Source organism: Nicrophorus vespilloides, unplaced genomic scaffold (assembly GCF_001412225.1).
Source record: "Nicrophorus vespilloides isolate i.1.1-1 unplaced genomic scaffold, Nicve_v1.0, whole genome shotgun sequence".
NCBI lineage: Eukaryota > Metazoa > Arthropoda > Insecta > Coleoptera > Silphidae > Nicrophorus > Nicrophorus vespilloides.
Window position 1 is genome coordinate 51636 of NW_017095782.1, and position 14413 is coordinate 66048.

The 14413-nt window shown below is 32.0% G+C and overlaps 2 protein-coding genes across 5 annotated transcripts in view; both read right to left on the reverse strand.

Moving 5' to 3' along the window:
- Positions 1-9514, reverse strand: part of LOC108563850 (heterogeneous nuclear ribonucleoprotein K) — a 30316-nt gene extending 20802 nt beyond the window's left edge. For all 3 annotated transcript variants that reach the window (XM_017922654.1, XM_017922684.1, XM_017922649.1), the window contains exon 1: positions 9364-9514. The gene's annotated coding sequence lies outside the window, so the exon portion shown is untranslated. The remainder of the gene's footprint in view (positions 1-9363) is intronic.
- Positions 9515-9980: 466 nt separating this feature from the next.
- Positions 9981-11327, reverse strand: LOC108563834. Of its 2 annotated transcripts, none has more exons than XM_017922640.1 (3): positions 11095-11327; positions 10494-10652; positions 9981-10425 (listed from the first exon to the last, which is right to left on the reverse strand). In XM_017922640.1, exons 1-3 carry the CDS (start codon positions 11190-11192, stop codon positions 10215-10217), a joined length of 468 nt encoding a protein of 155 aa, XP_017778129.1. In that variant the 5' UTR covers positions 11193-11327; the 3' UTR covers positions 9981-10214. The 2 variants fall into 2 exon arrangements, with proteins under 2 accessions (XP_017778129.1, XP_017778122.1); XM_017922633.1 differs by having other exon boundaries at positions 9981-10428; positions 11095-11296.
- Between the last annotated feature and the right edge of the window lie 3086 nt (positions 11328-14413).

The window sequence follows — 14413 nt, forward strand, 5'->3', positions numbered from 1 at the left end:
AGCTTTTTAATTTTCCATTATTATTGCCGCTACAATTTTCAACTGTGACTACACCAATAGTTTTTCGTAATCAACAACAATAATTAAACAAATAAAAGAAGAATTAATGATTTAATCAACCTTGCACAATTAACAAAAACAAAAAAATGCACTTTACGTTTACAGGAATTCAAAATATGAGCTTGTATATTTAACAGCGATATTATTGACTAAAATAAAAGCAAAAACCGGCAGACCACATTATTTGGAGTACAGCGAGAAACCGGATATACATGCTCGTTGAATTTAATTCGTTCGGCGACTGTCCATGTTTGTTACTAGTTGCCTTCAGTAATTACGCAAAATTATAAAGCTCACCGTCACATTTCAATCCGAAATTATAAATGCTGCTTGCCTTAGTAATTACGCATCCATTGTTTTAATTTGAATTAACTCGGTAATTATCCGATGTAAATATGTTTTCAACTAAACACAAATTTTAATATCTAATTACGAATCAACTATTTGCATTAAATAATTATCAAAATAAATTTTGTGCAAGTACAAATTGAAAACAACGATCCGATTTGTGTAAAATTCTAAAATTCCTGCGTCCAACTCGCAAATTCAAACTGATTTAAATGAATTATATAAGCCGAACAAACATAACGAGACTTTGTGGATTTTAAAATAATAAAATGAAAACACCAACATTCATATTATATGCACATTACACACATATTTTGATAATTAATAGTTCATTATTTTAGGATTAAATTGGAAACACTTAGAGAAGGTATTTCTCAAATGCGCGGCTAACAAAAGCTGGATTACACTAATCCCACTCAATTAATGTAATATTTAGTACTAAGATACTTGTACGTAATTCTGAATTTACTCAACGCTGAATCCATGTATCCTTTAATGCTGATATATAACATACATTATAGTGACGAATATAATTCCAATATTGTCGGAATGAGTTTGAGAGAGTTTTGAATTGAATTGGAAATATTAAAGCCCATAATAAATCAAATTTAAATCGTATAATCATACTTATTTTTTGTAGATGACATATAGAGACTTCAATCAAATTGTCAGGGAACTCCATGGTATTCGATGATTACCAACTTAAAGTTAAAACTTTCGTTATGTTATAGTGTGGATTATCTAGCAATGTTTCTGAACGTTTTCTTTATTGACACCTATAATGTAAGTAAGGGTTATCTGCTTCATCCATACACATTACCTGTTGACCCAAGTGGAATTTAACATTTGCAACAAAACGTCGCAAGAGAAAAATATGGCAGCTGTCAATATATTGATGATGCAAGGAAGGTAATCTATTTATCGGTAGCTGATCAGTTGACGATAATATCGCGTGTTGAAGGGTTGGTTGCTGGGCAACGCGACCATCACAAAAACCGGACAAGGCGGTGGCGGCTAAAATGCCGCCCGCCCCTCCGACGACTGTCGCTGCCCCACCGCACACATACACATATTCCTGCGGCAGTGCATATTTAATGGATGGACTCATCATTTATTTAGAGTCCAAATGATTATTGGTTTGAAATGTACAAACTCCCACCACCCTACTACAATTTCCACCGATCGGAAAGTTGAACATGTGTTCGTGTGAACGGGGGACGTTTCCTAATTTCCCGTCGCCTTCTTCGTTGTTGCAAGAGAAAAAAATATATATCGGCGGACATACGTGTAATGACACCGACACCCCCATACGCGGGGGCGACGGAACTTATTTCATCAAACACGCGATTTCCTACTTACGTCTCATTCCGAAACATAGATACGTACATACGCGATCACAACGCTTCGTAAGCATCGCATATGGCATAACGCAATTACATCCAAATGCATTAAACGTATTTAGCCTATATAACCCAACCACACAGTCAGAACAGAACATACAATATCGCAGTAAAGATTATGAAACTGGTCATCGTACCGAAATAATCCATTTCTAGATCGGCGATAATTAATATAACTATATTACGGAATTGTCAGGTTATCAGGTTTATTTCATATCCCGAGAACAGTTGTAGGTCTGTCGCAACATCAGGAAGCAATTAATGAAGTCTTAAAAAAAACTTACATTTATCAAAATGTGCGTTATCAAAATAAAAATTATGTTACTAATATTTTGAAAACATAATTAGAAAAATACAAATGATAGAAATATTATATGCTTTTCTAAAATCTAATTGGTAGCAAGAAATTACTTGTAAAAGGGCATGTCGTTTGTAATACATACTAATTGTAATAATTACATTATGATATCAACATAATTTCCCATCTACAGTTTGTATAGGCAATTTAAATTCAATTTAGTTTCTTCCACTTATTAAAAAAAATACATTCGAATATTCTCCATTTGCCAATAAGTTATCAAACGGAGAGCGAATTAAATTGAAATTGCATTTCCAGTAAAGAAAAGAACAAAAAAAAACACGTTCAAATATAATTAGTTGAAGCCGATGTGTATTTTTCCAAGGAAAATGATCGACGAGGGAATTGGTAAATGAATTTCCCGTGCGCAGTGTAAGGACTGTGGTCGTCGTTGCCGTGCCAATACTTGAAAATAATATGGACAGACGGATGATTACTTTCAGCCCTTAGCGCAATCCATACTACAATTAATACAAAAAAAGAGAAAGAAAACGTTATATAGATAAATAAGATATGTAATAGGAAGACAAACATATCAGACAGTTCAAATTCCCCAGACAGCCTGATTAATCAAAAAGTAAACGAAACGAAAACTAAGAATTCTGCACGCAAATTTATAACCACGCAATTAATGCACCCGTTGAAAAAATGTTTTGTTTATCATGTTTCTCTTATTTATGCAAAATAATTAATGAATAATGAATATACGCTATTTCTTCTAAAATAGTTTAAAATGTACTGATGCCATACTGATGTATTTTGTTTATAGATCACTATTAGAATTAATGCTTATAAGTTAATTTTTTCTATGATTCTCACTGAATTCGTATGAATTCTGTATGAATTCGTTAATCCATTCATTGTATGTTTCTATCAAATTTCTAATTGGAAGTTAATCACTGCGTTTTATGTAAATTGTGATAGACAATCCCCTCAAAAACCTTGGGGAAATTTCGAAGTTTCAAATGTGAAAGTCGGATGTTTTTTCCTTTTAATATTCAAAAATCGCAATTTAACCGAGCGCTTCAAGTCACGTTTTGTGTACAAATGTTGAAGATTAATTATATACAGCGTCGTAACGTATTCACGGACATAAATTTTGGCTGTACCATAATTTATTCATCGGGAATGTTAAATACATTCCAAATATAATCCTACTTTTAATGTTTATTTATTGACTGAAAGACCTTGGTCACTAGTAGTGTTACATCTGTAGTAAAAAGTGAAGCATAGATTTACTGCTTTGTTATGTATTTTATGAATAAAACAACAAATCTGGAAACTATTTTCGAATAATGAATTCGCTTTTTCAGCGCTTGGTCATCGGATTTGTACCATCCTAATGGACTTTGAGGTGCATCCATTATGGCATCAAGAGTGTTATTAAATCCGTGAAAAAAGGAATGCATCAAAAAGGGGATTACATTATTAAAATTTAGAGTACAGCATTAATTAATTGTACATTATGTATGTGACTTCTTTCAGGTGTTTAACGTATAACATTTGTAAAGTTTCCATCTACTAAAGTCTTCACCAAATGAAGATCATTTTTTAAAACATGCAATTAAAAAAAATGTAACCGCAAAACCAAAAAGCGACTTCACAATTATTGGCTGCGGTCGAAATGAAACGCTGACAGATGACGTCGGAAAAAAATATGTTTAACGCAAATTGCATTTGCATCAAATTTCCGAGCGGTTTCCTGTCGTAATAGAATTTTACGGCCAAAGATAATTAAATTTTGCGACGCGAAACGCATATTAAATCGCACACAGAAATAAATCACGCGGCCGCCAAGCTCTTCAGAACCGACAGAAAAGGGCACTGCGTTTCCATCAGAGGAAACAGAGCCAAAAACTAGTAATAATGACATAATTCGCTTATAATTGATTGATTACGGTGTTGACAGCAGCATCAGATCGGATCTTCAGTTCACTTCACAAATAAATGGCAAACGCACATTTTTTTTTGTCTACATCGTTTTGAAACATTGAACGTTACAGGAAACGGTGCTCAACGTCATTAGGGAATACGTGGAATATAAGAATGGAGAGATCTATAAGATGTTCAATAATATAGTTCTCAGAAGTGAAATTGACATGAACTTCGTTTTTTCGATAAAGTGATTAATTGTTAAGGGAAAATAGTAAGATTACGAGAAACGGATAATTTTTTTTCTATATCGCTTACAATTTTCTAAATTATAAAATTTATATGAGAAATTAATTGACATTTCCCTGATGAATGAAACACATAAATTCATAAAAGAGAAAACCGTCTGTTTCATATGTATACAATTATTCATGTAGATATAAAATAATCATTATTTATTTAGAAAAAATGCAAATAACTTTTCAATGTTAGAAAAAAAAGTCGTTGCATATACAATAGTAAGAGTTGATGATCATATGTTTTTCTGACGTAGATTAAAATATTGCAAAATAATTTTACAAATGTCAACCAAGTAAAGCCAGTAGAAACTGACAGATATAATTATGTACGAAAGAATAATTATTTAAATTAATAATGGTAGAATTTAGTTATTTCAGTTAAAAAAAAATATTTTTTTAAATTTAAACATGAAGATTTAAATTCATAATTTGCTGTTCCTGCTTCCTTCCTCTTAGACAATTCGACATCGCGTATCCGGTTTACGTTAGAAAAAGACCGTGTGAGTTACATATTAATGCATCGATATCTCGTTCGTGTCTTCAAACATTTTTATTGTTAGATATAAACATTATTATAATGAAACACTATTTGCACTGGACATGTATATGCGGTGCAATCATACGTTCAATTATTATCGAACTTTTAAAAAATACATGGCCTGAATTATTTCCGAGCATGTGTTTTGAGAAATTCGAGTTCCACTTTGAATTATAGATAGCACCGAGAAGTACACACCGGTTATGCACGTAACCCCTATATCATTTTCTCATTATTATCGGCGGTTCGCTTTTCCTTTTCATCCTTCATCATCATCCTTTTTCTGCCCTGTACTTTTTTTGTTAACTTTTCTGGGTACGTGTAATATAGCTTTGGCTTTCCACGTCACGCAACTTCGATGAGAGACACCTTACGGTCCGTTCCCTCATCAATATTGCAGATTCTAGTTCCAGTTTTCTGGTGGAGACATGCAAACGGTTTGGTAGTTCCCACTGTATGCATTCTTTATTAGGTAACTTTAATTAACTGTACAATCCAAATCCCGTTCCACCCGACTATTTTTTTTTGTATATAAAGAGCTAAAATAATTGAAACTAAAGAGGCAAATAATTCACTCATTAGTCTCTTTTCTGAAAAGGCTCTATATTTATTTTTCATGATTTCTTTTTTGCACGGCACAAATAATTTTGTACGGTAATAGTGTGCATTGCACGGGTGTTTCTACAGCTAAAATCATTAATAAATAAGCTTCACTTAAAGGTAATTACTGAAATTAGTTCGTGCATGATAAAATTGATTGATTGTCGCCTTCAACAGACGCCGATTAAAATTACAAGTAATTAGGCGTCGGCGAGAGCGGAGGCGGCAAATTGAAATTCGTTTCAGCGCTAATATTCATATTTAATTTGTTAATTAGCCGAAGAGCTCATTAAATTCTCAAAAGTACTCTGCACCAACAGCAAAGGTGCCCAAGAGGATTGCCTTCGTCGAGATTTCAAAACGAATTATTAATTTCAATCAATTTAAAAAACTTTAATTTAAACTCAGTTCATACTATTGTCTTTTAAAATATCTTTTACAACAACAACAAAAAACAAGTATTTTAAGTTGAAACAAAAGTTGGTATCGTAAATTACAACCATATTTTATAAAATGTTATTGTATTTAATGTTTTGTTTTAGAAAACTTTAAAGTTATAGAAATGAAAACAGAATAAAAATGGATATTGATATTGGTCTATAACAGTTGCAAATTGCTATTATACTAATAAACGTATATAATAACTATAACTGTCTAGATACAGATCGTGCTCGTTGTTCATCAATGAAAATAAATTTATCTACAATATTTGAGTATATTTTTAAATATTAAAAATGCGTTAATCGAAAAGATTGCAGAAGATATTATAACTAATTTTAGAAAGGTAATATTATAAATCTCGCTGCAAGGACAAACTAAAAAATACATGATTTTTATAAAAACTAATTTTCTTCATTTGTATCATTCATGTGATTTGGATTATTAAAGAACTTCATTATGTCATTGTTTGAAATATTAAGTACAAATTTCGATTTCAAGAAAAAAAAACAAGCATTAAATTATTATTTCAGACAGATTAAGGTTTAGGTCGATAGCCTAAGTAAAAAGTGTAAATAAATACTATTATTATTTTTAAGAACTTATTTGAAAACAAAAACGCTTGTGTAATTGTATATAGATTTGACAGGCTGTGGATGTGAAGGGTGGGTTGCTAGGATTAGTGCATGTGTGTAGTATCGAGTTGGTTTCCAAGCAACAAAAGGGACACTAGATACAAATACAATAAAAAATGCATTATCCCATTATCCATCAATGTTTCAAATTAATCGTTACGTCGAAGCGAATCTATACTGTAAGCGAGATAGATGGAGTAATACTGCATACATTTAATCAGAATTACGTAATGCACATGCACTTCCTGCAACAATTTACTTCACTTAATATACAAAAACGTGCTCCAGTTATGCAACACTCTGTATCGGGGAATGTGCGTTACAGCTAACGCGAAACCAGTTCTCGAGATCACAACAACCTTCACGAGCTGCGCAGAAGGAACGAAACAAAACAAACATCATCATCGGACGTGCATGCTTCTTTTTTTGTTGTTGCTGTGTTTCTTTTGTTCGTTCGAAATCGAAAGTACGCCACGTTTGTTTCTCTTCGCGAAGATTAGTTAATTAATAGAGGCGAAGGCCGCCTGCATTCTTCGTGCAGTATTATGTAAATCGGACACCTAACAGACTACCAAAAAAAAATACATAGGCGGAAGATGTAAACTTACACTTTTGGTCATCGTTTTTAAAATTGGGTTTAACCTCGACCTTCGTAATATATATAAATATTTATATTCTATTTTGATTCATTCAACTTTATTTCTGCCAACATTTTGATGCTTATCTAATTAGCAAATAAACTTAATAATCAATTGTAATAATTAAATAATTTCCGTCAAGTATGAAATTGTAAGCACTGAAATTAATATATGATACCCATGGCGTTTAAGTAATGGATGGAAATGCATATCAATTTGCTGCTCGAATGAGAATTGCGCGATGCTGCCTGCAAACCATCCAAGTTTGAATAGAAAACAACGCCGATTTAATTAATCCGTAATTTGCATTGCACGAACGCAAATGAACAGAAGACAGTAATAAAAGTAATTGCAGTTAGCAATGTTTGATTTATCGCATTTCTTACAGCAAATTACACAGCTTGATTGTCGTGGAGCATAAAAATCAAAGCGGCAAATCTACCGTAACGCTCAGCACCTGCGTTTGTTTACTCATTGTTCATAAACAAAAGTACTATTTTTCTGAACTGTTAAGCAAAGACGTTTCAATTAATTTCAGACAGTCTGCGCATCCTCTAAATATTCTACTTGCCATTTCCATTTATAGATAAGGAATCAAAATATAACCACTATAAATTTTACGTTTTATCGATGAACTTTATAGCTCAGACGATTTCTTACCATTTTTATTGCTGCCCATCACCATGCAAACGTACACAAGAAAAACGCTTTATTATTTGAGATTATCACATATCCAAGATACATTTCGTTTCGAAATCATTTTATTATATTCATCAAATAACATTTGGCACATTCATAATATATACAAAATATTATTATACAAAAAAATTAGGTATGCATCAATTACATCGGTGTTGATTGTGCAATTAACAAAACAATAATATTACATCGCAATATAACGATCTTCATATAACCTACTTCAAAATATGAGAAATAATAATACCGGATATAGCGTGAAACAAACCACTTGCATTTGGCATTTGTTGCAACTCATTATATTCGTTTTCTACATTGCACAATAAATTTTGAAATCTATTAAAATCGAATTTTGAGATTTGATTTTTTTTTAAGTATTAAGAATCTCCGTGGCAAGTCAACATTTTCTGCAAGTTGTCTAAACAGGAACCACTGTTTAGAAAAGTTGCATTTTGTTTTACTTTTATTTGAATGTCAAATATTATTATATTTGGTAGTTGATAATAATATTTAGTGCAACAGTAATAAAATAACAAAACATAAACCAATGAAATATTAAAATATATTTTATTAAAAACATTTTATGCCTTAATGAAAAATAAACGAAACAACGGATATTGCAACTAGTACAAATACTTTTTCAATTAAATAGTTTCATAACATGGTTTGTGATAAATTTTCTTTCTCTTAAATAATCATTAACCACGAGGTTCTTCAGTTTTGTAAAAAATATTCTTGTCGTGTATTTAGTTCTGTAAAGAATGTTAATAAGTTCATACTTGTCGGAATAGGTTAAAGTAATGTTTGCAGACGCATCGTGTTTTATACAACTGTTTCGAGAATTACATCCGCCACGGTTCATTTCATATGAAAATATAAATGAAAACTAAACATTTTATAAATTCATGTCCTTTACGAGAGCATCGTCTTCCTAGTTAATTACAGTGACCAACGTCCCTCGGCGTCCCAACGCTTGGATTCCGTGCAGCGAATATTTGCATAGTTGCTACAGTTATGGGAATGCATGAGGCTCGTGATTAAATAAAACTTTGTGGTCGACCGGGGGAGCCATCCAAATTGGATTAATTCGATTATTGATTAAACTCGCGCGACCTGTTACTTGCTGATTATGCAACTCGGAAATGCTGTGAATATAATGGATAATGAAAACGCAATGGGAACGAAAGAAAATTCGATTTTCCCACCAAAAGAAAATAATTAAACAATAGAAACAAGCGTCGTGCTAAAACAAATTGAATATATTTGAAGATTTATAGATACTAAAGTTTTGTTAAACCTAGCATATAGCTTTCAGGCACTATTGGATTGCTTTTTTCGATGATTCTTAATATTCTCCACCACGAGTGGCGTCTCCATTAGAGGGTACAATAAACGCGTTTCGCCGGGCATGAAATCATTCATCGTTGAACTCTGAGAAAACTCACGCTTGACGCTTAAAGAAAATAGGAATTTTGACTTACCGTGGAAAGGCCCTGGATGCGCTCAGTTTTAGACCGAAATTCTCCTCAACTTGATACGAAAAAAATAACAAAACACCAAAAATTTAACGGCAACAAACAGCAATGGCGCCAGTGGCTGGGAAGCCAAACAGCTGAATAATGGATGAAGAGAAACGCGCAGGCCTAGGACATCTATAACGAACGCGCATTTAACCGACCCCTTACGAAGAGGATCACAGGTCCAAAGAAGATACCTGCCTTCTCCTTTGTAACAAACGCCATCCTGTGAGTATCGCTTGCAACTATAGTGATAGTGAAAAATGGCAGATGAAATGAATACACTTGATGTGAATGCTGCAAAAGAAGACTTGAGGAATTTGAAGCTTGCATTAGAAAAAGGTTTGAAGAACACAACAAATAAAATTTCGCTGAGTTAGTTTCAACTGTATTTTTTAAGCTAAAACACAGCATTCTACAATACTCATTGAAAAAGTCAGATTGTCAAAAGAAGTAGAGAATTTGAAATGTACAAACGCACGCACCAACAAAAAGCTGATATTCTACAAAAACAGGGCATTGGTAAAAAGAAATCACGAGCAGATTTATACAAAATATCATACATATTTATTAATTTCAGTACAATGTGAAAGAAAAAGAAATGTTGGTTTGGAAGATTGAAGAGCTAAAAATGAAAATGAACAACTTTGCCATATTGAAAGAGGCATTACATGAAAGTAGAACATTCCAATTTGAAGCAACTAAAGATTTACCAACTGCTACTTTAAGTAATAATACAAAAATACAGGAACTTTTATGCAAAAAGAAAGTTCTTTCAGAGAAATTAGAAGAAATCTTACAAAACCAGAAAAAAATCAAATCAGAGACTGATGATTATTCAAATAACTTTGATTGTGCATAGCTTTTGCAAGTTGATCCATTCCATTCCTTTGTATTGTTATTTCCTTCTTCAAGAGTTCAATTTCTTCTTCCTGTTTTGCAATCAATGACTCTAACATAGACTTTTTGTGCTTCAAATTGATTTCCTTATAGGGTTTTACATCTAGTTGCCCAGTGTTTGGTCTCCTGCTAGAAAAACAAAATATGAATACATTAAATATAAAAATATAAATTTACTAAAAAAAAGAACTCACAATGCTTTTCCATTTCGTTTGCTCATCTTGTACCTTTCAGAAATCACCTGAACTTTTTTCATTAATTCTGTGTAGGTTGTTGTTACAAGATCCATGTATCTATAGTGAAATTCCATTTTGATGGAATCAATAATGTTATTCAATTTTTTATTATTACCACTGGAAAAATAGAAAAAAAATGTAGTATCGTTTTGGTATGATATCATTCATAAATAAATTATATATGTTGATGTTTCTAAAAAACTCGATATCAGGCCGGGACGTGTGCAATATGATTAAAAATATGAACATATTTGCAAATGTCACAGTCTAAAATCAGGAGTTCATCTGTAACTAAATGAACGAAGGTTTGCCACCACTGTTTCTGGCTAAAGATCTGACACAAAGAAAGTCTTTAGTTGGCGTAATTCAATACAACTCTTTATCACATTCTCTTCCTGCAAACTGTTTATTTTTGATAAGCTATTCAAACTTCTATATCTGAATGTGAAAGTAGAATTGTACATAAATAATTATTAAAAAATATAAGTTTCTTTTTTTCAAACAAGAATTATAGAAAAAAAAAGGCTGAGAATAGGGCATTGACATTACATTAACTTACCAGACGACAGCATCAACGATCTCGCTGTCCAAATTGAAGAGTTGCTCCTTGAACATATGAACTTCATTTTCAAACTGATCTGGCTCGATTTCGCTCATGTCTGACGAATGTTGAATCGTTAATGCTCTTTGAAGTTAAGGCAACGTGCTCGACTACGAGTTTCAGCGAACACACAAAACAGTAACGGAACTAAACAAGTTTGTGTTTTCAAATAAACATCTACCGCATTCTAGTTTTATAGCTGGTTATTACAATATGCTACTGCTTTATAGATGGCTTCTAAAATACAATAAGTTTATAGGTTATATATAGATTTACAGATTATGGCGGGAAAAATCATTATTTATAGTTTTAATACTTCATAATAGATGTCACTTACAGTAACTTTTTTTTAAAATGTAATTTGTAACTTTACTTGATGCATTTAATGCTTTTAATATTATTATAATATACTCACACAGTATTTTCTCACAATGCTAATGCAATGCAAGGATTTTTATTCAATTCTAGTTATTGACTTTATCAATGGTGGCGCTGTTTTGTAAGGCGCGGTTTATTGAATTTTTAAATTTGTTGTTAATATATAGCAGGGGCTAGTTGTTTCTACTTAACCATTGGGTACATTACCAATCATAACTTTTAAAACTGAAAAGGTACTTATGTTCCTTTTCTTCATGCTGACTGATGATTTTGAGTAATGTCTTGAAGAATTAACAGCTAAACATTCTTAGCAGATTTTATCAGACGCCACGGGAATAGTGGTTTTACTCTATCATTTTTTTTAATTAGGCTAAGTTTTAATTAAATTAATTATCGTTTATAGAGGTATCTAAAACAAGATTTTTATATAGAAAATTAACCTGACGCTGAGATTTTACGAAAATTAGAAATGGAATCTGACAAAGACAAACAATCGGAAACATACGGTAGTAGTGATGATGAAGATATTTTTTTTTACATTTTTATAAAATAAAAATACCTTATATATTTTCCTCAATATAATCAATTATATATTTAACGGAGTTACAAAATATCGAAATATCGAACAGAGAGTTAAAAATTGACTGTTATTGACTATTTTACTTAAAAACTGATGGATGGATAGTGGGAATTTTGTATAATCCAAGTATTATCGAAATTTTAGATTAGATTTTTTAATTATGAAAATATTCTTATTTATAATTTCATAATGACTTACCGAATGACATCTCTTTAATTTTGCACACCTTTGTAGTAATTGATTCTATTTTGATCTAACTTTTACTTTTCTTTGTTTCATGACAATATACGATTTTATTAATGCATTCTTTTGGAGGAATGTATGGACTCTACTATTTAGTGCGCGATACCAATAATTTTCTCGTGTATATCAGGAAAGCGTGTTTTGACTGCGAGGTGATTCGAGACTGGCTGGTCCTGCAGTTGCATCTCCTCATTAGTACTGTAAGTTAGAGACTGTAAGTTATAACAGTAATCAAAAAACCAGTTCCGAAGTTTCGAAAGGTTTACAGTATTCACGTTTTTCTCCGATTTGAATATTAGATTTTTTGTGGGAAGTAACTAATTAATATTAGAAAATACTTTTTTACAATCTACAGTGAATGTTTAATTTTAAGCTGCGTTATTACAAGCATTACAAGAAAATGATATCTATTTCGATTCAATATCATTAGGTATATAAAAATTGAATTTTATATTTATATTTAAATAAATTACTATTTATAATTTGATTAATAAGTAAGTTTAAGTTAGATTTCAAGTGTTTTTTGTTATATTTTAATATAAATGAATATGTTATTTATGTGTAAGTAAAGACTCGATATATTCGACATAATTAGTCCTATAACATAGTTTAATAAAGAGAGAACACATAGTTAATGTTTACAATATAAGCAGAAAGTACATTCAATTAAATTAATTATTGTTAGATTATGTGGTCTTTGTGTGTGGTAAGGTGGTGTTACGGACGAGATGTGGCGTTCACGATTGGGGCTGATTTATGCGTCGCTATGTTTGTACGTGCATGTAATTTACTATTTCGCTATAATTAGTTGTTTCAATTAATTTGCGAGGACGATCGGTGCCAGGAAGACCGAAGGAACGAGGGTAAACCGTTCCCCCATTGTCTTGTTCTTCCCTCTTTTTTTTTTAATTGAAGACTCGAAGCCTACGTTGGTTCGCGAAATGTAATGAATGTTGCGCCATGCAGGGCGTCGACAGTTTGACAAAACTGTGTAACCGCACGCCGATGCCGCCTTCGCTCATCCCCTCATCGCAACCCCACGAACAAGTCATATAACTTTGCGTAAGCCGTGCACACTGACTCTAAGCATCTCCAGCGTGTTTCGTTTTACACAAGCCTCATCATCATCTCTCTCTCTCTCAGCTTCCACCAAAACCCAATTCCTGCATTTAGACTTTGTTTGGATTTAATTAAATCATCTGTACATGGAAAGTCAGCCTTCAGCAAAGGCCAGTTATTTTCTGCTGCTGGTTTCCTTTAAGCTACATTCCGAAACTGGCAGGAGTAGTTCTTCAAGCAACCTATTCCTTAATTATATACTGTACAACACTATGCGTTTATTAGGTGCACCATTGACAATGAAGTATATATTTGAACTAGGATATTTTATTTGCATTAATTGTACCAAATCCTTCCTTAAAAGTACATCAGATTAACAAATATCTAGGAAGCATTGTTTTTAGATTATCCTAATTTTTAGTTGTTATTACAAAAAAAGCAAACAAAAAATCAATTAAATATATAAGAAGGCCGTGATTAAGATAGTAATACTAGAAAAAATTCAATTAAAGTGATTATTATTTACGCTAAATTAAAATAATTATTATATAAAAAAAGTTGTAAAATTGACGATTTTTTTACATTACAATATATAAAATTTATGGTTCGATTATAGAAAAAGGTTGGGAACCTTTGGTATAGACGGACGACTTCAATTGCATACTGGTGTCATGTGAATATAGTAGTTGGTCCGCCTGGCTTACATTTATGTGTAACGTCAGTAACAGTGTGGTTGTAGCAGCATAAGTGGTAACAATAAAGAACCACAGTGGAATTTTACTTATTCCGAATACGTTTTAATTGAGATTGCTTTCGTACAAGTGCGGGGTTGTTTAAATGAGAAACTGCAACACTATTCCTTATGAGAATCATAAAATGTAAAGTGAGGTAATACGTTTTTATATAAGAAATTTTGATGTTTTATTATTTTTGCGAGAAGGTGCAACGATAATAAATCCCGTGTGTAATCAGGTTTATACGTATGACCATCCCAATTCTCCCACTGTCGTCTCCTTC